The sequence below is a fragment of the Chamaea fasciata genome, unplaced genomic scaffold (genome assembly GCF_029207755.1).
Source record: "Chamaea fasciata isolate MVZ Bird 193981 ecotype frontalis unplaced genomic scaffold, bChaFas1.0.hap1 SCAF_18, whole genome shotgun sequence".
NCBI lineage: Eukaryota > Metazoa > Chordata > Aves > Passeriformes > Sylviidae > Chamaea > Chamaea fasciata.
In genome coordinates this window covers 1,662,645-1,685,222 of record NW_027094103.1, presented here as the reverse complement: position 1 = coordinate 1,685,222, position 22,578 = coordinate 1,662,645, and the positions used below count along the sequence as shown (strand labels likewise).

The following is a 22,578-nucleotide window of genomic DNA, read 5'->3' as shown; positions in this document are numbered from 1 at the left end:
GGCTGGGCTGGGCTGGGCTGGGCTGGGCTGGGCTGGGCTGGGCTGGGATATGATGGGATGGGATGCAATGGGATGCAATGGGATGGGATGGGATGCAATGGGATGGCATTCAGGGACACCCGGGGAACACGTGACTGTGCCATGGGACACCCACTCACGATGTGACACCAATCCAAGCAATGTCACCCCTGGGACACCCACCCATGTCAAAGCACTCGTGGGACACCCACCTGTGCCACCACAACTGGGGCTCCCCCCTGTTCCACGCAGGACACGCTGTACCTACATCCCCTCCCATGCCCTTGTGGCGGGATGATGTCATACAGTGACGTCACTCTGCCATGCTCACTACGTGGGCAGCGTGGGAACAGCATGGGACCCCGGCCAGGACCCACGGTGACACTTATTGGCACGTGACCTGTGACACCTGGTGACATCACATACATCCCATGGCGTCACCTGCTAACAGGTGACACCTAGCGACCTCATGTGCCAGGAGGCGCCGCCCAGGGGACCGCGTGACACCCAGGGCACACCGCCGGGCACGGTGCGTGACGTCACGGCGGCCCCGCGCCGCCCGTTACGCCGCAATGACATCACTCCGCCGGCCGTGACGTCACGCCCCCGCCGCGCCCTCCGCTCCGCCTCGCGGCCCGAGCGCCTCTTGCGCGACGGTCCCTAACGGCCGCGGGCCGTACCATCCCACCGCCCGGCGGGGGGGGGCCTGCCCAGCCAGGCGGCAGACGCCCGCTCCGGAGCGGCGGCCGCTGCCCGCAGGGCCGTCCCGGTTCTCCGCGGGCGGTCAAAGCGGCGGGCGGGCGCGGGGCGGGCCGGGCCGAGCCCCCGGGGCGCCTTCTCCCGGCCGTCGCCCCCCCCGGCCGCGGGGTGGTGCGCGCGGCGGGGCCGGGCGGCGCATGCGCGGCGCGGGGCGGGGCCGGGCGGGCAGCGCGGAGGAGGAAGGCGAGAAAATGGCGTCGACGGGTGAGCGGGGCCGGGGCGGGCCGGGCCCGGGGCGGGGGGCGAGGCGGGCCGGGACCCCCGGCAGCGCCACCGACCTCGCCACGGGGCGGCCCGAGGGGCGCCGGGGCGGCGCCGTCGGCCCGTAGCGCCGCGCCCGGGGGCCGCTGGGGTCGGGCCGTGCGGGGCCCGTCTCGCCCGCGTCTCCCCGCGCCGCCCGCCGGGGCCTCGCCGGGGCCGCGGGTGTTCCCCCGCCGTGCCCGGGGCTCCGGCTGCGGCCCCGCCGGGTTCTCGGGGCTCCGCGCCGCGCTTTGGGCCCCGCCGGGCGCGTTTGGGGGCAAACACGGGGTTACGGAATGCTCCGGGCGGGAAGGGATCTCAGAGCTCATCCCATGGGCAGGGACACCTGCCGCTGTCCCAAGACACTTGGACACTGCCGGGGACGGAGCATCCTCCGGGATATCCATCCCAGCGCCTCGCAGCCAGGAATTCCTTCCCAATATCCCATCCAGCCCTGCCCTCTGGCAGTGGGAAGCCATTCCCTGTGTCCTGTCCCCTCGTCCCTTGTCCCCAGTCCCTCTCCAGCTCTCCTGGAGCCCCTTTGAGGCACTGGAAGGGGCTCCGAGGTCTCCCAGCTTTTCCCCATAGGGAAGTAAAGTGTTCCATCATCTCCATGGCTCCAGATTTATCTGAATGAAATGTTTTTCCACGAGGGCTCCGACTGGATACGAGTAGTTGGAAACTGAGACTCCCCAAGTGTGGGAACATCACCTTTAAAGTGCTTTAAAGCCCAGCAGCCCAAAATCTGACTCTCCTTAAAAAAGGAGGATTTCCCTTTTTTTTCCAGAAAGGAAAATGTCTCAGGGCGTGGAGTGTGAGGAAGTGTCACCAATAACACCTTGGAGAGCTTGAAAAAGAAAAGTCAGTGAAGGAACATCTGCCAAGGGAATTGTCAAAATGGGGGTTGAAACCACAGCTGTGTTTTCCCTTAATTCATGGAATTGTTCCTCCTGGGAGCTGCTATTTTCAGCCTCTGGTGTGCTCCCTGAGCTTCGTGAGAAAAAAAAAAAAAGGCTGAAGATTAATTTCCCCCTGGAAATAAAAGCCAGGAGATGGGTTTAACTAAATGAACCATAATATTATTTTTTATTAATGTTCCGTGTTCCTCTAAATCCCAGCAAATTAAAAGAGAGGCATCACCACGGGCAAACTGCAGATTCCACACCTGGAGTTAAATGCTGCAAAGGGGGAAATGTTGGGTTTCCGTGGGATGGGGAGGGGATAATTGGTGCCCCTTTGTGGAGCTCGAGGCCAGAAGGGGCTGGAAATGGAGAATTAAATGAAGCTTTGGTGGCTGGAGGGTGAGCAGGGGAAAGAGTGGAGTGGGATGAGGAGGTGGTACGAAAGGGAAGCTGGGTGAGGGGGACCAGGCATTAATTAACACTCAGGTTTTAGCAGAACCACGTGTAAAGTGAGTTTAAAAAAAAAACAAAAAAACAACCCTGAACTGAACAAGGAAAATGTTCCACGTGCCAACCTGAGAGGGAAGTGGGAACGATGCCAGAGGAGTTTACCAACTTGTGCCTTGTGTCCTGGGAGCAGGGAAACCTTTGGAGAGCTCCAAGTGTCTTCTTTGTCCGTGTGAGGTGTTCTGGGCAAGGTCAAAGGAATTCATAACTCCCAGGAGTTCCTGCTGGGATCACAGCAGGGCCCTTCCTTCCTCCAGCATGGATCCAGGGGCTCTGCTCCTGCACAGGGAGCAGCAGGAAAAGCTGGGAGTGCACCTGGAGGGTGGGGAGGAAGGGTTTGGTAGGGATGGATGCACAGGCTGAGGAACAGGAGGTTGTGGTGGATGGTAGCTGTGTTTTCCAAGTGATTCCTGGTGCTCCATTGCCTTGGGAATAGTGGGATAAAGGCGTTCAAGCCAGGCAGTTGCTTCCTCAAATTCTCCAGTGCAGGAGTTGCACTTGATCCGTGTGGGTCTCTCCCAGCTGAGGATATTCCATGATTCCGGGATAAACTTGGATTTCTGACCGAGGTGTGTGATGGTGGTGGGAGCACTGGAAATCTTCCCACACAGGGATGTCTGGGAGCAGCTCCAGTGATCCAGCTCCTGCCTCTGCCTCAGGTCTCCACCAGCAAGTTGTGGGCTCATTCCTGATCTCAGGACTGCTGTGGTCCTGTGAGAGCTGGGATCTCTGGCCAGGCCTGCTGGGAATGATGAATTCATCCCTGCTCCACACCTTGGGATGGGAGCTGGAGCTCTTGGTGCCTGTGAGGGAACTGGGAGCTGCAGTTGTTTCAAATTTAGCCTCCTAATTGCCATGTGGATTCGTTTTCTATCCCCACCAGCAAATCAGTTCAGCACAGGCTTTGCCGCTTGCATTTCCAGGATTTTGGTTCTGCCAGTCAGTGTGCTGACATGGATTGAGGATTTGGGGAGGGAATCACTCCCAGCTCCAGCCCTTCCAGGGGACAAGTGGCTTTCCAGCCACCGCTTTGTGTCCTTGAAAGGGAAAGAGTGAAGGTGGTGAAACCTTCCAGCCCGGCCCTTTCAGAGCAGGGTGTGGGGTTTGTAAGGCTCAAATCCCTGGTTTTCCTTTGTTCCAACCCAAATCCCCCCCTGGCAGCCCCCTGGGATCCATCCAAGGTGGCAGTTAAATTGAAGCGAGGTCATTTGAGATCAAAGTGGCTGCTGCAAGCAGCAGGAACAATGAGGGGAAGAGAGGTTTTGTTCCCCTCAAAAAAAAAAAAAAAAAAAGGACTGAAAATGTGCATTTACCTTCCACCCTTGGGAAACTGGAATTCCAGTGGTTTATAGGGAGCTGCAGGAGGAAATTCCAGCTGCTGTGCTCTTGGACTCTTTAATTTTGTTAGGCCTTTATCAACATTTTAATTCTCTTTCTTCTCCTTTTCTTGTAGATTACAGTACCTATAGCCAAGCTGCAGCTCAGCAGGGGTAAGTAGCTTATCCTCCCTGTTTTTATAAAAGATGTCATAAAAGTAAATCATAATTACAATTTGGGCTTAACTCAGGTATGTTTGGAAATCCTGAGGGTTTTCCTGGAGCTTTGTATTCCCATGGAACTTCAGCAGAAACCGTTGGGCTACTTGAAAGTTTGTCTGGCGGGGGCAGATTTGGGGCGAGATTATAAATGTCTTTACATTCATTCCACAGCTACAGCGCCTATGCACCTCAGCCAGCCCAAGGATATGCACAGACCACCCAGGTAAAACATGGGCAGGGGGGTGGAATTCCTGCTCAGTCCCCTGTTTTCCAGGAAAACACGCGGCCGAGAGAAACTCCGAGCGGCAGCGTCACAACCCCCGGTTAAAAGTTGTCCTGGAGCTTCTCCCCCAGCCCCAAAGTGCTTTTTAAAAGTGGGAATAACCTCAACAGACACACACACACCCCTTCCCCACCTTGTTTTGTTAATTTATTCAATCCTGATCCCAGAAAAACCAAATTCTTGGTGTGTGTTTGACACCACCACGTTGGTGGGTGTTGTGATCAGAGGTGTAGGAGGGAAAAAAAACTGGGAAAAAAAAGGGGGAATGGCCTTTTGGGAGATGGCAGAATTGGACGAAGGAGGAGGAGGGAATCAGTTATTTCCTGGAGTTTTTATTGCTGTAACTGTTCATACTCTCAGTTGGCTGGACTGCAAAATAATGATGGTCTTTAAGAGATTAACTTAATGCTTATTTTTAACCTTTAGAATCCAAGTTACTACAACCACATTTGTCTGCAAACTCCAAGTATGTTTCCAAAGGTAAATTCTTGTCCTCAAAAAGTGCTGTAGGCTTAATTTTCCTTCCCAAGAGGAGGAAGGCAGGCTCAGAGTGGGCAGAAAGGAAGGTGATGGTGACTTACTTAAAATAAAAGTCTTTGGAGACAACAACTGGAAGAGCTGCTCCCAGTTGTAAGTGAGGTGAAAGGTGGGAGCAGCATGACAGGGGTAGGAACAGGAGGCCTCAGCAACTAAAACCAGCTAATTAAACACCTAACCAGCTAATTGAACACCTAACCAGCTAATTAAACCCCTAACCAGCTAAACTCAGCTGTAGGCATGTGTCCGTGGGAAGTTTGCAGCATTCCCTGCCTCTTGGTGGAGGGAACTTCCAGGGACAGGGATGTGTTCGTGTGGTCAAGGCTTTCCTGCTCCTGGTTCGGACCTGTGCCCTGAGTTCAGGAAGGCTGAATATCCTCAAAAAGTCCAGGCTCTCCAGAAGTCTGAATTCTTCCAGAATCTGGAGGTTAAAGCTGTCTCCATGTCACTCCTTGAGCTGTATCCAGAGTTTCATCCGAAGCCAGGAGCTGTTGGAAGCTTGCTGGTGCCTGGAGCATGAGCTGCAGGGCATGGCTTGGGCAGCTGGTGACACTGCTGGGCGCAGCTGCTCCTCTCCTTTCCTCAGTGATTTTCGAGCTGGATTTGGAAAACAAAATCAGGGAATGGGTGAGGTGAGAGCTGATCCCTCACTAAATGCACAGGCACCGGAATGGGAGCAGCACCACTGGGATACTTTGGGCGTTCCCATGGATCCCATCCTTCCATGCCTGCACCAGCTCCTAATTTTCAAATTAATGTCTGATGGGCATGAAAAATACTCCAGATAATTTAATTGAAACCTTGCACAGGTTTCTTTTAGCCAACACCAATGCGGTTTGACACTGAAGTGACTTCTGCTTCGTGCAGTTCCACCCTCGGAGCACTCCCATTCCCGTATTCCAGGTCATTCCTGGGATGGTGCCTGTGAGTGCTGCTGCTAGCTGTGAGGAGCTGGGAGCTTTCCTGTTTGCTTTCCACAGAGCAGAGGTGTGTGGTGACAATGTCAAGAGCCTGTTCCTTCAGTCTTGGCAGGGAAAAAAAAACCACTCCATAACCTCCTTGCAGAGCTGACCCGGAATTTCCCGCGGCACCTAAACTTTTCACAGCAGCCTTGGCTTTGAGAGTGCTCAGCAGCTGCAGTTCCTGGGGGGTCACTTGTGCTCATGGATTGAATCTGTGTCCTTTTGGAGCAGACCTACGGGCAGCAGAGCTACGGGACCTACGGGCAGCCCACCGACGTCAGCTACACACAGCCGCAGACCACGGCCACGTACGGGCAGACGGCCTACGCCACGTCCTACGGGCAGCCCCCGACAGGTGAGAGCCCTGCTGGGCTGGGAGCAGCCCTTCATGTCACCTGGGCCGGCCTCTGCCATGGCCAGGGACACCTTCCTCAGCTTGCTGCAAAGCCTGGGCAAACTCAGGCGCTTCCAGGGATGGGGCAGCCACAGCTCTGGGTAACCCGTGTGACCGCCCTCCCAGGGAACAATTCCTTCCCAATATCCCATCCAGCCCTGCCCTCTGGCAGTGGGAAGCCATTCCCTGTGTCCTGTCCCTCCAGCCCTTGTCCCCAGTCCCTCTCCAGCTCTCCTGGAGCCCCTTTAGGCCCTGGAAGGGGCTCTGAGCTCTCCCTGGAGCCTTCTGTTCTCCAGGTGAGCACCCCCAGCTCTCCAAGCCTGGCTCCAGCCCTCCACGGCCTCCTCTGGACTCTCTCCGCAGCTCCACGTCCTTCATGGAATGGTTTTTGCTGGGACAGACCTTGAAGCTCATCCCATTCCCTGCCTGCCATTGCCGGGGACACCTTCCACCATCCCAGGGTGCTCCAAGCCCTGTCCAGCCTGGCCTTGGACACTTCCTGGGCTGTGGCAGCCATGTGTAAACAGGAATAAATGCACTGTTGAGCTTTCAGGGCAGGGTTTGGGTGCTGTGGGACCAAGCAGGACGTGCTGTGCTCAGAGCAAAGGGAACAGTGTCCCTGGCTGCTCCTCAGCCCTTCCCTGCCCTGCCAGTCCTGTCACTGGCAGTGACATGTGGCTGTTCTGATCCTGTACCTTCTCCTTCTCGTCTTGTGCTTCCCACAGTGGAAGGGGCCAGGTTGGACTGTTCTGCTCACTCTGGCATGGAAAATCCCATCTCATCCTGTCAGAACTTGAGGTCCCCTTCAGTGGGAACCCTTGAGGTGTCACTTGGTTTTAGTGCTAAAACCCTGGAGTGTCAGAGCTCACGCAGGCCATGACAGCAGGGATTTGCAAGGCTGCAGTGCTCTTTGCCATCTCCAGACTCTCCCAAGTGCCATCTTCATGAACAGAATCCTGACCACCAAGACCTTTTAGGTGACTCCAAGCCCATTATCCCCCCATTTCCTAACGGATGAACAGCATCCTGCCCTCCACCTTTGCATGCCCCACGGTGGTTTTGGATTTCCAGAGCAGATACTTGTTCATTAATGCTCCATAAACTCTCCCAACGTGTTCTTGGAGCTGGAATTTCCTCCAGACGAGTGTCTTCGTGTTTAAAACTATTGAGACAATGTTTAATTCATGTATATTCATGTTTATTTAATGTATGTTCGCACTGAATATTCAGGAAGTTTAGAGAGCACATTTTCTTCCCAGTGATTCCTTGGGTGCCGCGTCCTGCAGATTCCTTGGAGAGACATTATAAACATTTTGTAGTTGGAATTAAACACTTCCCAAAGCGGGGGAATACCAGGACAGACAGACACTGGCTATAGAGGCCATTGAGGAATTCTTCACAGGGAAGAGCTGGAGAGAAAATAGTAACCAAAATTAAAATATTTACCATCTTTCCATGGATCAGGAAAATTCCTGCTCGTGAGATCCATATCCATTAGCCAGTGTCACTGGGGGTTATCTCCAGGGCTTTTTCCTTCCATTTAAGACTACCTAGACAAAAGTTGGCAGCAAAAAAGGATTTGTGAACTTCTGAAATTCCTTTCCTAGAAATATTTATGTCCCTGTGACTCCTGTGGACTTTGGGCTCGCAGGGGTCACAGGAAACTGCTCTGTTTATGTTTTTCCTTCTCCCTTAAGAGGAGATTTGCTGGAGGAATAATAATAATAATATCAGGCTTGCTTTTTTTCTCTGCACAGCTGCACTCTTTCTTTCTTTCTTTCTTTCTTTCTTTCTTTCTTTCTTTCTTTCTTTCTTTCTTTCTTTCTTTTTCTTTCTTTCTTTCTTTTTCTTTCTTTCTTTCTCTTTCTTTCTTTCTTTCTTTTTCTTTCTTTCTTTCTTTTTCTTTCTTTCTTTCTTTTTCTTTCTTTCTTTCTTTTTCTTTCTTTCTTTTTCTTTCTTTCTTTCTTTTTCTTTCTTTCTTTCTTTTTCTTTCTTTCTTTCTTTTTCTTTCTTTCTTTCTTTCTTTCTTTCTTTCTTTTTCTTTCTTTCTTTCTTTCTTTCTTTCTTTCTTTCTTTCTTTCTTTCTTTCTTTCTTTCTTTCTTTCTTTCTTTCTTCTTTCTTTCTTTTCTTTTTCTCGTAGGCAAAAAAAAAAAAAATAAAGCGTCTTTTTCTTTTCATCCATGAAAAAGCCACCAACTTAGAAAGTGGTCAAGCAAAAGATCCTATCAGCCCACAGAGCAGGGCTGTGGCAGCTCTGGGCATGGAGCCAGGTTGGATTTATCCTTCCTCCACCTGCCTCTCCTTGAGAAGCCAGAGCTGTGGAAAGGAGACTGCAGCCCCTCTCTCTCTCTCCCCCCCTCCCTGCCTTTCACGCTCAATAAACCCCTGGGCCAGACATTGTCATGCCCTGAGAGACGTGCAGCTCTTACAGTTGAATCCCAATCCTGCTTCCCTAAGAATCACCTTTTTTGTACTGCAGTTCCTTAAAGCAAAATGATTTTTTTTTTCCCCGGCCTGAACAGCCCTGGGTTTGGGGAAGGTGGTGTTGAGGTGAAGGAGATCCAAGGTCTGTGTGGATGCAGCTTCTCAGGATGGGTGGGAATGGCAGGGATGGATTTTTCCTTCTCAGCACTCTGTTATCCTACCTTGCCCTGCCTCCAGGACACCCCAGGAAAGTTACCGCCCTCCTTCCCTCCCTGGGGCTGTAGGAAAAGGTGTCTTGGAGTCACCCAGTCACTTTGTTCCAGAGAAAAAAGGATTTGGGAGCGGCTCCCTCAGGTTAGGGGTCACTGGGCACCCTCAGATCTGTGGCTCATTAATCACTGCAGGGTATTAACAAGAATTACAGGAGTAAATAAAGAGCATTTCAGTGTCCAGGTGTGGATCTCTTGGAAGTGGGAATTGCTCTCTAAAACCAGCCAGCCCCTGCTTCCCTTCACCTGGGAAATTTGGGGTATGGATATTGAAATTTCTAATGGGTTTGGAATTAATGAACACACTCACAGCTGCCATAACAACCCCAGAATATCCCAAAACAGGCTGGAGAGAGGATCACCTCTGCTTCCCTTCTCCAGCCCCTCACTGGGGGGATATACACAAGCCAAGCAGGAGGCAGCTCTCTTCCTGAATAAATCTCTCTGGAAAGCAGAAATCTCTCTGAATCCAGCCTTTTCCAGTTGATATTCTCTGAGGATCAAATCCTGCAAGCTTCTCCACCACCTGAAGAATTCCTAGGCTGCAGTAAGGGATTGGTTTGGAGCCTTTGAGGGGAATTTAGGCACTTCCAGCAGGTTATTATTCCTTCTGTTAGCTTTTTCTTTCACCAGCTTTCCTGCTGTGTCAACTTCAGTCTTCCTAGCTGGGAGGGGAGGAGAGAGAAGTGATGTAACAGAAATGCCACCCTCAAAATGACAGCTCTTGAGGGTTCCCAGAGTATCTAAACCGGGCTTGATTTGTGATTTAGACCAGTGGGATGGGAAATCACTGCCTTTCCTTTGGGACAAACCCTTCCTGCTGAGCACACTCTTCCACGAGGGAAATGCTCCATCTAGAGCTGAAGCTTTAAAATTCAACATCTTCCTTTTTTTTTTTTTTTTCTTTTTTTTTTTTTTTCTTTTTTCCCTTTTATCCTGCTGCCTGTACAGAGCCAGCAAAGCTTTTTGCTCCCAGTAACAGCACTGGGAAAGGAGACCCAGCTGTGGGAGGAGCACCCTGGGGCTCCAGATCCAAGTGGAAGAGCCCAGGGCAGGGCTGTGGCTGCAGCACACGGGCTGCAGGCTGTATTTAGCCTTTTTTAGTGTGTGGTCAGACTTTGGCCAGTTAAAATTAGGGTTTATTTAACTCCTGGGATTGGTGCTCCCTGTGGAATTGCTGTGTGGCCTCAACATTGAAATGTTTGGGCTGCTCAAATTTGTCCAAGGCTTTAAAAATCCTCCTGTTGGGCATCCTCTCCTTCACCCTTCTCAGCAACACTTCTCAGAGAGCAGCAGTCAGAAATAATGACCATAAAAGCTGATTTTTCCAGTGATTCCTACAAGTTATTTCCCAGTGGGAGACCAGTTTTCATTCCCAGGTTGGCAACCCTGGGATGGGTTGGGAACCAGGGTTAGGAAGAGGGAGGAGTGGGCAGAGGGTCCAGGCTTGGCCTTGTGTCTTCATCAGGGTCCTGAGGGTCAGCAGAAAGATGAACTTCGGGGGCGTTTTTAATGAATCTGCTGTGCAAACTTCCTGCCCTCCTCCTGTTCCTCTTTCCTGCCCCAGGGAAGGGCCCTGGTGTGGTGGCAGGGCACGCCGTGTTCTGCTGCCGGGAGTGCTGTTTGCTTTGCTAATGAGGGGATTGGAATAAAATGCTGCAGCCCAGTTTGCCTAAAGGAGAAGCGTGTCACAAACCTCCCATGTTTATTAAAAATCAGAAGTGATGGGAAAAGCTGTTGCCTTCACTGATCCCAGCCATGACAGCATTTGGCTGCTCTTTTTGCTTTTTTTTTTTTGTCAGATTTGTTTAATATTTTTATTGCTGTTTCTCAATCTAAGTCTCATATTCTTATTTTGAAAACTTGCTAGAAAGGTTGTTAGAAGCAAAACCCCAGTGTGGTCGTGCCAGTTCACCTTTGTGACAAGGCAAATACCACTAAATTACACAGGAGCTGTTTTGGGATCTTGGATATTGTAAAACTGTTGAAAAGGAACTCTCTGAGCTCTCAGCTTTTTCCCTAAACCAAACTGAAATTCTGAGAAAAGGGAAGGTACATAAAACATTAAGAGCTGCCTGTGTCTCTTTTGACCTTTTCCTCATGTGAAAGCAAATGGAAAGTGCTTTTCTTTTGTTTCCAGCTTTACTGATTTAAAATAAGCCCTCAGAAATGCCTCTGAAAGACTTCCCAGGTCAGGTTTTGTGCCTTTATTTTACAGAAAAGCTAAAAGGATAGGACTGTACTTGCTAAATCAGTTGGATTTCTTTTACTTTGGAGCTCAGGGGGGTTTGTTACCCTGCCTTTGTTGAGGAGATACTCCATGTCTTAGCTTGCCCTGCCTGAGCTCTGGTTGCTGTAAACAATCCTGGGTGCTGCTCCAGGGGTGGCTTCCAGAAAGCTCCTGGGAGTGGGATTTTGGGATGCTCAGGGGCTGGAGTCTGAGGCTTCCTGAGGTGGGAGGGTTTGGGAGGAAAGCAAAGGGGCGGGATGGGGTAATTGATGATTTTTGGGTTGTCTGAGGCGGTTTTGTGGTGGTAAAGCTGCGTCTTTGTGTTGCGTCCCAGGAGCACCGCAAGGGCCAGAGTCTGAGATATTTGGGAAAGCCGGAGATGGTCTGGAGGGACAGGATAAGGGGGAATGGCTTCACGTGGACAGAGAGCAGGGTTAGATGGGATACTGGGAAGGTGACACAAAGGAGCTGTGGCCACCCCTGGATCCCTGGCAGTGTCCAAGGCCAGGTTGGCCGTTGGGGCTTGGAGCAGCCTGGGATGGTGGCAGGTATCCCACAGCTGGGGGATGGAGAGAGACGAGCCTTGAGCTCCCTTCCATCCCACCCCGTGCTGGCATCCCGTGGCTCCCAGCAGCGCTGCGGGGCTGAGCTGGGGGGTGTCTGTGTTGCAGGTTACAGCGCCCCGACTGCCCCCCCTGCCTACAGCCAGCCCGTGCAGGGCTACGGCAGCGCCGCCTACGACACCAACACGGCCACGGTCACCAGCAGCCAGAGCTCGTACGCCGCGCCGTCCGCCTACGGCACCCAGCCCGCCTACCCGGCCTACGGGCAGCAGCCGGCCCCGTCCGCCCCCGCCAGGTACTGAGCCCCTCCCCGGCTCCTCCTCCTTGCCTTCTTCCTCCTTTGCCGCTGCCTTCTCCTCCCTCTTCTTCCTCCTTCTCCTCCACCCGCTCCTCATCCTCCTCCTCATTCTTCTCTTCCTCCTCCTTTTTCTCTTCCTCCTCCTCCTTCTCTTCCTTCTCCATCTCCCATTACTCCTCTTCCTCCTCTTCCTATTTTCATCCTTCTCCTTCTTCCTCCATTTCCTCCTTTTGTTCCTCCTTCTCCATCCTAGTTACTCCTTCTCTTTCCTTCTCCTCATCCTCATTCTTCTGCTCCTCCTCCTCTTCGTTCCCCTTCTCTTCTTCATTCCTCTCTGTCTCTTCTTCCCAGTCCTTCTACTCCTCTATTTCCTCCTCTTCCTCCTTTTCCTTCTTCTGTCTCTTCTTTCCCTTCTTCCTTCTTCTTCCTCCTCCTTTTCCTTCTCTTCTTCTTCCTCCTCCTCATCCTTCTCCTCCACCTGCTCCTCATTCTCCTCTGCATCCTTCTCTTCCTCTTCCTCCTTTTCTTCCTCCTCCTCTTTTCTTCCTCCTCCTTTTCTTCCTCCTTCTTCTCCTCCTCCTCTTGTCCCTCCTACTCCTCCTTCTCTTCTTTCCCCATGTCCCATTACTCCTCTTCCTCCTCTTCCTTTTTTCTTCCTCCTCCTTCTCTCCTCCTCCTCATTCTTCTGCTCCTCCTCCTCATTCTCCTTCTCTTCCTCCTCCTCCTCCTCCTGGTTGTCCCCCAGCCCGCGGCGCTGTGGCAGCCCGTCCTCCCCGCCTGTTGCCCGGCACTGCAGGCCGGGGGAGCAGCGTGGGAGGGCTGTGCTCTGTGCTCTGTGCTCCAGCATGGTGAGTCAGCGCTGCTCCTGCAGGATCAGGGAGCCACAGGCAGCCAAACCAGGCTCTGGGCTCTGAGGTACAGCACACAGGACTGAGTGCTGTCTGCTCCCGAGTCATGGGGTCAGGCAGGATGCTGGGGTGGATGCACAAGGCTGCAAAACATTTCCTCTTTCAATCTCACCCCTCCGGGCACTGCCTGTCATCTATTGAGTCGAATTGTTTGCTCAGAGGATATGAAAAATTTAGAATACATAATGGGGACTTGTTTAGAAGTGAGTAAAAGCTGATTTGTTCCCTTACCTGGTGTCTGTAGCAAGTGCTGTGGGAAGGAAAGGCAGAGCTTGGCACAGCTCTGACAGGTTACACTTTAAAGGGATGTAAATTTGCAGGATGAATCCTGGCATTGTGAATAATTTTTCCCAGCTTCTACAGCAAAAGCAGCTTCAGTCTTTTTGCTCCACTCTGAGAAACAAATAGAAATTAAAGACTCATAGAAGCCTTTGAGTTGAAAAAGCCTTCTGAGATCACTGAGGCCACCACTAACCCTGTCCCCAAGTGCCACATGCACACGGCTTTTAAACTTCGGGACAAACAGAAGTGGATGTGTGAATCACATGCAAAGGGTTCTCAATTTTCAGACCTTGAGAGTTAATTCTAAACACGCAGTCACAGAGTGGTTCGGGTTGGAGGGGTCCTTTGAAGGTCACCCAGTCCAAGCCCAGCATCCTTTCTTTTCTGTGGGATAATTGGGATAACGTATATGAGGCAATATCTGCCTGAGTTGGATTCTGATCCAAACAATGGGGCGTTTCACTGCCTGCCCTGCTGGCTGCTTCAGCCCCTGCTTTCCCAGGGCTCTGCAGGAGCAGCCTTGCTGGCATTCCACACCCTCCACTCAGCCTCACAGCCAAAGCCTGAGCCCCGTGGCTTTGGGATGAACAGGAGCTGTGGTGTTCCGTGCTCTCTGTTCAGGTCACTGCCTGGGCCTTTCCTGGAGTGTGCAAATAGCCAGGCAATGAGTGCTAAAATTGTGTTTGTCACATATTTATTGGCTGTCACCAATCAAGGCCAGCTTTAATGCCACCCCAAAAAAGAGGTCACAACCATCAGTCCTGGGGGGATCTGAGCCCTTTGCTGCTGCCAGCTGTGGGGCTGGGCACCGATGTTGTTCCATATTTGTCCCCAGACCCCAGGATGGCAGCAAACCAGCAGAGACCAGCCAGCCCCAGTCCAGCACAACAGGCTACAGCCAGCCCAGCCTGGGCTACGGGCAGAGCAACTACAGCTACCCCCAGGTGCCTGCCAGCTACCCCATGCAGCCTGTCACTGCTCCGCCCTCCTACCCTCCCACCAGGTAAGGCTTGGCAGTGCTCAGCTTGGGGCCTTTCCTGGGGGGTTTTAGGGAAAAGGAGCTTCAGGGGCCTGGGAGGAGGAGCTGTGCTTCTTGTAGTTGTGGTGGTGGGGATGGAGAGGCTGTGGCTGAGTGGAGAAGTGTCTCTGCGTGTGCACAGGTGGGAAGGAGAATGATGACAGATGGGTTTAAGACATTATTTCTACTGGGGTTTTTTAATTTTGATACTTGAGAATTTTATGAATTTCCCCCGAGTGACCTTTTGCTGCCTCCTTCCACATTCAGCTTGGCCAGGAGCTCCCTTCTCCCTTCAGGTGTCTTTTAATGTGACTTCTAAAAGGTACCCTTTGAAATCCTCAAAGCCTCAGCTGCATGAGGGGAACTTCTTTTATCCAGGGCCTGTCACCTCCATTACCACTGAGTTTTGCCCTGGCGCTTGTGCCTTTTCCTAGAAGTGTGAATAAACCGTGGTTTTTGCTTTCACAGCCCTCCAGACTGGCCTCCATAGGATGACTTCAGCTTTTAAAGTGATTTACAGCACTAAATACAGCCTCTAATTGCATTGCCTTCCAGCATGGAGCCGCTCCACGCACGCTGCGAGGGAATTGCCTCACCATCCCACCTTTCCCAACGCTTTTCTCTTCCAGCTATTCCTCCACACAGCCAAGCAGTTACGATCAGAGCACTTACTCCCAGCAGAGCAGCTACGGGCAGCAGAGCTCCTATGGCCAACAGACCAGTTATGGCCAGCAAAGCAGCTACGGGCAGCAGCCCCCTCCCACCAGTTACCCACCTCCCACCGGATCCTACAGCCAGGCCCCCAGCCAGTACAGCCAGCAGAGCAGCAGCTACGGCCAGCAGAGTGAGTGCATCCCTGGCCTTAGTTTGGATCTAAAACTCACAGCTGGCTTGTAGGGGGAAAGGGTTGGAGCTGGGGTTTGGCCTTTCTTGATGAAAAATGGCATCTCTGGAGGCAGTGGTGGGTTGGGATGGTCCCCTTAGGGGAAGGGTGGGAACACAGAGGCACAAAATATTTGTGGGGAGGAGTTGAGGGGGCTGAGCCTGGAGAAAAGGGGGCTCAGGGGGGACTTTATGGCTCTGCACAACTCCCTGACAGGAGGGGCAGCCGGAGGGGTTGGGCTCTGCTCCCAGGGAATAAATAATGGGACAAGAGGAAATGGCCTCAAGCTGTGCCAGGGGATGGTCAGGTTGGATACTGGGAAAATTTCTTCATGTTGGTCAGGCCCTGGGCAGTGTTGGAAACCCATCCTTGGAGGGATTTAAGAGCCATGGGGATGTGACACTTGGGGACATGGGGCAGTGGTGGCCTTGGCTGGGGGAACAGCTGGAATCGATGCTCTCAGTGGGATTTTCCCAAACTGAACAACTCCAATGCTGCTGTCGTGGCTGGAGCTGAGGGAGATGAAGGGGCTGCCTCTCCCTGACCTGTTGCCACCCTTCCCCAGGCTCGTTCCGCCAGGACCATCCCAGCAGCATGAACATGTACGGGCAGGAATCCGGAGGCTTCTCCGGCCCCGGAGAGAGCCGGAATCTGAGCGGCCCCGATAGCCGGGGCAGGGGACGAGGGGGATATGAGCGTGGAGGCATGAGCAGAGGTGGGCGGGGAGGAGGACGCGGTGGAATGGGGTAAGAGCAAAGCTTTTCTCCTTTTCTCTACTTCTGGTTTACCCATAGGATTTGAAACACAAAAGAAGGGACTGAAAGGTTGGCGTTCCCAGCTGTGTTTCCATGGAGGACACGTCTGTGTAACGGCGTTGCTTGTCATCCATGGAAACATTATCCTAAGGGAAATAGGAGCAGGATGGTTGGTTTGTCCTGCAGCTGGTTGGGCCCCCAGGGAGGGGGATAACTGGGGGTAATGCTGGCCCTGGCACTTTCAGCTCCCTTCGTGGTCACCCAGAGGTGGAATCCTCTGTGGGGTTTAACAGTAACTCTGGGTGGAACACACACAAACCTCCCACCAGCTCCAGGGGGTGCTCCCTGGGCCTCAGGAGCGCGGATTTTGACGGGGCTGGAGCCTTGCGTCAGCCTCCTCCCGCAGAGCCTGCGAGCTCAGAGTGCCCAGAGCACTTGGAGAAGGAGCCCAGGAACAGAGAGAAAGAAGTGCTTTGGCTCCCAGGCCTGCTCCCCCTCGGAGCATTCAGGTGCTCTGAATCAGTTTGGCCATTTCACCTGATGGCACAACCTGGTTTGGTGCCACCTGTGCCTTCAGGTGTGTCCCCATGCGTGGAGGTCGTTCTGATAGAGGTGAGGGAGGAGAACTAACCCCAAAGGCTCCTCCGGGAGAGAATTCACAGCTTTGTGTGTGTTCCATCCCCTCACCTTGTTGCTCAGAGCTCTGCAGAGTGTCCCCAGGTGTGGCACAGGCCACACTGTGCCCGCCCTGGTGCTGGCAGGGTGGCTGTGATGGCAGCTGTCCTCCAGAGGCCACTTCCTGTGTGGCACAGCCCGGTGACAACCCCAGTTTGGCAGTGGATGGCCCCATTCTGCATAGCTCTGTCGCAGCCCATTGACGTGGCACGAAATCTTTATCAGAGAAATCCAGGAAAGAATGGAAGAGGCTGGTTTTGTGTGGGAACACATCCAGCTTGGAATTGGCTTGGGTGGAACAGAGTTCCAGGGATCTGCATAAAGATTTCAGCCGTGCTGTATTGATCTCGTAACGATGAAAGTAGATGTAGACACCTGAAATGTCTATCATCACATCTTCAAATTTCTAGCCCCTTCCGAGCTTCTCATTGCCAAAGATTTGTCACCTGTCTCTGATCTCACACCTTAATCCCAGCTCAAATTTGCCTCCCGAGCGATTTCCCACCTGGCCAGACCTTTACAAAGGGTCCCCCCCCCCCCGCCTTATGGACGTAGAGTTTGTGATGTCCATAGAACAGGTGGCTTCAGGGGACACCCAGGGCAGGTAGGGGAACTCGGCCCACCTTAGCATGCTGTGGTGATGGATTTCAGTGTCTCCAGCAGGTAAGGAGCTCGATGTTATTAACGTGCCCTTTTTCATTGCCTCGATGAATTGATATTTTTATGAAAATGGAAAACTTTTTAACATGCTTTGTCGCATTTATATGCTACAGGTTACAAAGTGAGAGCCTTGTAAACACCTCAATACTTAAAAAGTACCCGTACTCAGTACTCAGCCGGCAGCATAATGAAAAGTGGGACTAGACACGGTGTCCATATGGAGAGGAAAAATATACATAGAATATTTTTAACCCAATGTATTGATTGTATAAACGGAATCCTTCTGTAACTTTGGTAACTGCATACTTGTTGTTCGGTAATAAAACCAGAGGAGGGTATACTACTACTTTAGAATTGTGTAACGTTAAAGAAAAAAAAAAAAAGTGTAAAAATCTTATGTTTAAAAAGAGAGACATTACGTAAATGGTGTGTACTTTAACGAGAGGAGGCAAAGCTGCATGCAACAGCTCGAAATTCTGTATTGACTTTTTTTTTTCCCAGTATTAGAGGTGCAATACTTGCTAGAAAAATTCACGGTGCTCTCCCTCCTCCGCTCAGCTCCTTCCAAACAGCTTGCTGGCTCACCCAAAAAAAGAGCAAGAAGCAGCCCAAATCCTTTCTCAAGGTGGCATTTTCCTACTTCACCACCACACTCCAAAGCGGTTTTAGCTGTGAATGCTTCAGCCAAAGCTTTTGGTGAAAGCTGCGGCCCTGTTTGCATTGGCACCTGCCCAAAAGTACTGAGTGTGTCCACAAAGCTGCACCCCAGGCCTTGGAGCCCCCGCTGTACTCTGTAAGTTCTCCCTCCAGAGAGTTGTTAAATTCAGTAGTGACCTGAATGTATGGCTTTATTTTGAGGGTTTCAGGGGCGATGTCAGCTGAACTGTGTTGTAGGTCTCGCGTGTGGTTTTGTCTCCTTTTACACTGTTAAATGTCAGGGACCCGCGGGCCCACGCTGCCACAGGCTGAGGGTGCACCTTGGTGGACACACCGAGGGGAGGGAGTTGACCACTGAAACACCCCCAAATTGCTCTTCAACAACAACAACAACAACAAAACCTCCACTTTGATTACAACCAGCCCCCATTTCTCAGCCAAGTATTGCACTGATGATACCCGAGTAATGCCAGGGCACCGACAGCAAAGCGGTGCCTCAAACCACACCAAGGTTGCTTTATATGTAAAGAAAATTTGAGCGAGCTGCCCTGAAGAAAGGCCTAGTGCCGAGATGAGAGAGAGACAGAGAGATGTTTGGAGATGTTTAGCCAGTGCCCTTCTCCCCTGTGAGCCGCAGAGGCTCAGAGCGGTGCTGGCTTTGTAAAGGGAAAGGCCTTCATTTCTTCGTTTATCCCCCCAGCAGCGCTGGAGAGCGAGGTGGCTTCAATAAGCCTGGTGGTAAGTTTTTGAGCATTACAATGGATAGTGTTAAAAAAAAAAAAAAAAAAAAAATTTGCAGTCAGTTTTTTTTTTTTTTTTTTAGCACGAAGTGTAATTTTTTTATTCGTTTAAGTGGTTTAAAAATGACAATATGCAACCAGACTGTAATGGGTACTGCCGGCGATGCCCAGGGGTATGCGGACACAGTGGAAGAGTTGAGCAACCACTCCTGTAATTTTGGGGAAAAGAAATGGTTTGGATATAATAAATATTTTTTTTTTTTAGTATATATAGATATATTAAGTAACTTTTATTAATGAACTTAAAAACTGATTGGCTTGGTAAAACATTTTAAAAAGTCAGCGTTAATCGTGGTTAACAGTTTGAAACCTAGAAAAAAATCAGTGTAATAGTGGTTAACGGTTTGAAAACTGCCAAAAAAATCAGTGTAATAGTGGTTATTGGTTGGAAAAAAACGCTTAAAACCAGTGTAATAGTGGTTTTTGGTTGGAAGAAGTGCTAAAAGAGCCACCTGATGGCCCAGTAAGGTGCAGTGCTGCTGCTTGTGCGGCACAGGTCGTAGCTAGTGTTGTGTGTGTCGGTTCTCCAGCCCGCAGGGCCCCCACTAACACCCTTCCCTATGCTTCTCTCCCACCTGGCAGGACACATGGAGGAAGGACCCGACCTGGATTTAGGTAATTCCCACCAAACTTCCCCCTGAGGCTGTGAAACAGACTGTTGTGTCCTCAATCTGACAGCTGTGGCCACCGCAGTGTCACCCCACCGCCGCTTCCAGGCTTTCTGGCTGTTCCCATCAATTCTTCATTCCCAAACAGCTGGAAAACCACACGTGGTTGGAGATGCTCCCCCTTCTCTGCAGGAATTAGGGGGGTCGGGAGCTGCTCTGAGCCCTTGCAGGGAGCCTGCAGCACCCCCAGAGCTTCGTCCATGGCTTGTCCCTTCCTGTCACAGAGGCGTGGCTGGAAGTTCTGCATCAGCCTTCCAGCATCGGAAGAAGGGGGGTGGATGTCCTTGTGTGGGAGCCCAGGGGGCACGAAGGTCTTCCTCATCTCTCCTCTGGGATGTGTCCTGAAATAACCTGGGGGCTCTTCCCACATGGGTGGGTGTGGGCTCTGTCTGGCCGTGGCACTCGGGAGGTGAGGGGGGGGACAGTCACCTCCCTGGGGCCTGGGGTTTCCTGTCACTCCCAGAGAGCGAAGCTGCAGCCGTGGAGGGGATGACGGGATGGAAAGAACTCGGCCCTGGGGTATCCCTGCCCTTCCTCTGCGTGCACTGATCCCAGGAATTGTCTCCTAGGCCCCCCCATGGACCCGGAGGAGGAGTCGGACAGCACTGCAGTCTATGTGCAGGGACTCAATGATAATGTGACCCTGGAGGATCTGGCAGATTTCTTCAAACAGTGTGGTGTTGTCAAGGTGAGGAGACACCAGTGAGCCCCCCACTGGCAGAGAGAAAAGGGTCACCCGCCTCCTCCTCTTCCTCCTCCTCCCTGCCCATTGCTCACATCCTTCCAGCCCATCATGTCCAGGCTCTGGGGGAGGCCTGGCAGTGCTGTTTGGGGCCTGTCCCTTCATTTTTGGGGTGTCTGGGCGGTTGCTGTCACCCTTGGTAGGCCTGGGGCCCCTTCTGTCTTGGAGTCCCTGGAATGAGCTGGAAAGCAGGACAGAGTACATCCCCACTGAGCTGTGGGGAGACAGGACTGGGGTGACATTCCACTGTCCCTTAGATGAACAAGAGGACGGGGCAGCCCATGATAAACCTCTACATCGACAAGGAAACGGGCAAGCCCAAGGGCGATGCCACCGTGTCCTACGATGACCCATCCACCGCCAAAACAGCCGTGGAGTGGTTTGATGGTGAGTCCCGGGAGATGTTTCGGGGTGGAATTGCAAAAATTCCAGGTGTGGGAAGCAGGGCTGCGATTCACTGATGCTGCTGCCATTGTTGTCCCTCGCAGGGAAGGATTTCCAGGGGAGCAAGCTGAAGGTGACCCTGGCACGGAAGAAGGGCCCGATGAACAGCCTGAGGGGCGGGATGCCCCCCCGGGAGCAGCGGGGAATGCCCCCACCCCTCCGCGGAGGTACGGTGCAGCCCCTCCGGAGCTGCTGCCCGTCCTTGCCGTGGCCCCAGCACTAACGGGGCTCCTTCCCGCAGGGCCAGGGGGACCCGGTGGCCCAGGCGGCCCCAGCGGGCCCAGCGGCCCCATGGGCCGGATGGGGGGAAGAGGAGGAGACAGGGGTGGCTTCTCCTCGAGAGGACCGCGGGGATCCCGGGGAAACCCATCCGGAGGGAGCGTCCAGCACCGCGCCGGGGACTGGCAGTGCCCCAACCCGTGAGTACCCACTGCTGCCCACAGCCCTGCGCCGGGGCGGCGTCCCAGGAGCTGCCCTGGGCAACCCGGCCTTCCCCAAACCCCTAACCCTTAACCTTTTCCTAAAATCACTGTGGGCCTTCCCAGGAAGCAGCTTCCACCTGGCACGGAGGGAGGGAGAAGGTCGCTCCTGGGGGCTGTGGGTGAAGGACCCCTCCCCACTGCGGGAGCCGTGCCCCATGTCCTGCCCTCGTGTCCCCTCTCCACGTGCTCTCCTGCTCGTGCTTCCCAATGTCACCCCAGCTGGAATGCTGTCCCACTTGGCTGACTGGAATTTGTACCCAGGGGCTGTGGAAACCAGAACTTTGCCTGGAGAACAGAGTGCAACCAGTGCAAGGCACCCAAACCGGAGGGGTTCCTCCCGCCCCCCTTCCCTCCTCCAGGTACGTCTGGGGGAAGTCACAGCCCCACTTCCCAACGGGACACCCCTGGCCTGGCCTCGGACTCCTTGGAGAACGGCTGGGCCAGCTCCAGGAGCTGCCAGGCCTTCATCCCTCCGTGCGCCGTGACATGGAGCCTGGGATCGCCATTTCTCCTGTGCTTCCTGGATTTGGGGGGGTTGTCAGCAGCACTTCGACTCCCCAGGGCACTGCTTCAGCCTTAACGAACCCCAAATCCCCTCGGGTCCCCAGCAGCTCCCGGCCCTTCTCCTGCTGCTCTGCCGGAGCTGGATGTGCTGGGATCAGGGAACACGGGAGTGGGATGTGCTCCGTTGGGGTCACTCTGAGCGTCTCTCCTCGTCCCGCAGGCGGTGACCGCGGCCGAGGCGGCCCCGGGGGGATGCGAGGCGGGCGCGGCGGGGGCCTCATGGACCGAGGGGGGCCCGGAGGGATGTTCCGAGGCGGCCGCGGCGGAGACCGAGGGGGATTCCGAGGTGGCCGGGGCATGGACCGAGGCGGCTACGGAGGAGGCGGCCGGAGAGGAGGAGGAGGAGGCGGCCCCGGGGGACCCCCGGGACCCCTCATGGAGCAGATGGGAGGAGGAGGCAGAGGACGGCGCGGAGGGCCGGGAAAGATGGACAAGTATGGATGGAGGGTGGGGCGGAGAGTGATGGGAGGGGGAGATCCTGATGGGGAAAGGGTGGGGGGCGACTGGGCTGGGACAGAGGGGTGGAGGGGCAGGGGGTGGCAGGGTGGGGTGGGTACATGGGTGGCAGGGTGTCCGGGTGGGGGGATTAAGGAGCCTCCCCGGCCTTACGACTGATGCCTGTCCCCCCCGGCCCACAGGGGCGAACACCGCCAGGATCGCCGAGACCGGCCCTACTAACGCCGCCCCCCCAGAGCCGCATTTACTACCAGATTTATTTTTTAAACCAGAAAAAAAAAATGTTTTAAATTTATAATTCCATATTTATAATGTTGGCCACAACATTATGAGTCCTCCTTGTCTGTACTTTAGTATTTTTCACCGTTTGTGGAGAAACATTAAAACCAAGTTCAACGTTAGCGTGAATTCTTTCTTCCTCCCCCCTTCCCCCCCCCCCGAAATAAAACCGGTTGTTTAACGCGCCCCCGCCCCCCACCCCGCCTGTAACGCTGTGAACGGTTGTGACGGTTGTTTTTTTAAATAAAATTCCCGCTGTTTGTAACCGCACCATTGCTGGCCTTTCTTGAGAGCATCCCTGGGAGCCGGGGCAGCGCGGGCCCCGGGCCCGGGACGGGGTAGGACGGGATGGAGGGGTGGGACGGAGCTGCCCGGTGGAT

At 53.4% G+C, this 22,578-nt stretch overlaps 1 protein-coding gene across 5 annotated transcripts; it reads left to right on the top strand.

Moving 5' to 3' along the window:
* Window positions 1-914: 914 nt before the first annotated feature.
* Window positions 915-22,468, top strand: EWSR1 (EWS RNA binding protein 1). 5 transcript variants are annotated; one of them, XM_066200064.1, is made up of 18 exons: window positions 915-981; window positions 3,880-3,916; window positions 4,136-4,187; window positions 4,674-4,727; window positions 5,978-6,101; window positions 11,736-11,922; window positions 13,951-14,118; window positions 14,763-14,977; window positions 15,582-15,762; window positions 18,464-18,501; window positions 19,146-19,178; window positions 19,801-19,919; window positions 20,231-20,360; window positions 20,462-20,584; window positions 20,659-20,836; window positions 21,161-21,258; window positions 21,624-21,897; window positions 22,102-22,468. In XM_066200064.1, the coding sequence occupies exons 1-18, from the start codon at window positions 915-917 to the stop codon at window positions 22,139-22,141; spliced, it is 2,118 nt and encodes a 705-aa protein (XP_066056161.1). In that variant the 3' UTR covers window positions 22,142-22,468. The 5 variants fall into 5 exon arrangements, with proteins under 5 accessions (XP_066056161.1, XP_066056162.1, XP_066056164.1 ...); XM_066200065.1 differs by having other exon boundaries at window positions 930-981; window positions 18,467-18,501; XM_066200067.1 differs by lacking the exon at window positions 4,674-4,727 and having other exon boundaries at window positions 930-981; window positions 18,467-18,501.
* The last annotated feature ends 110 nt before the right edge of the window (window positions 22,469-22,578 follow it).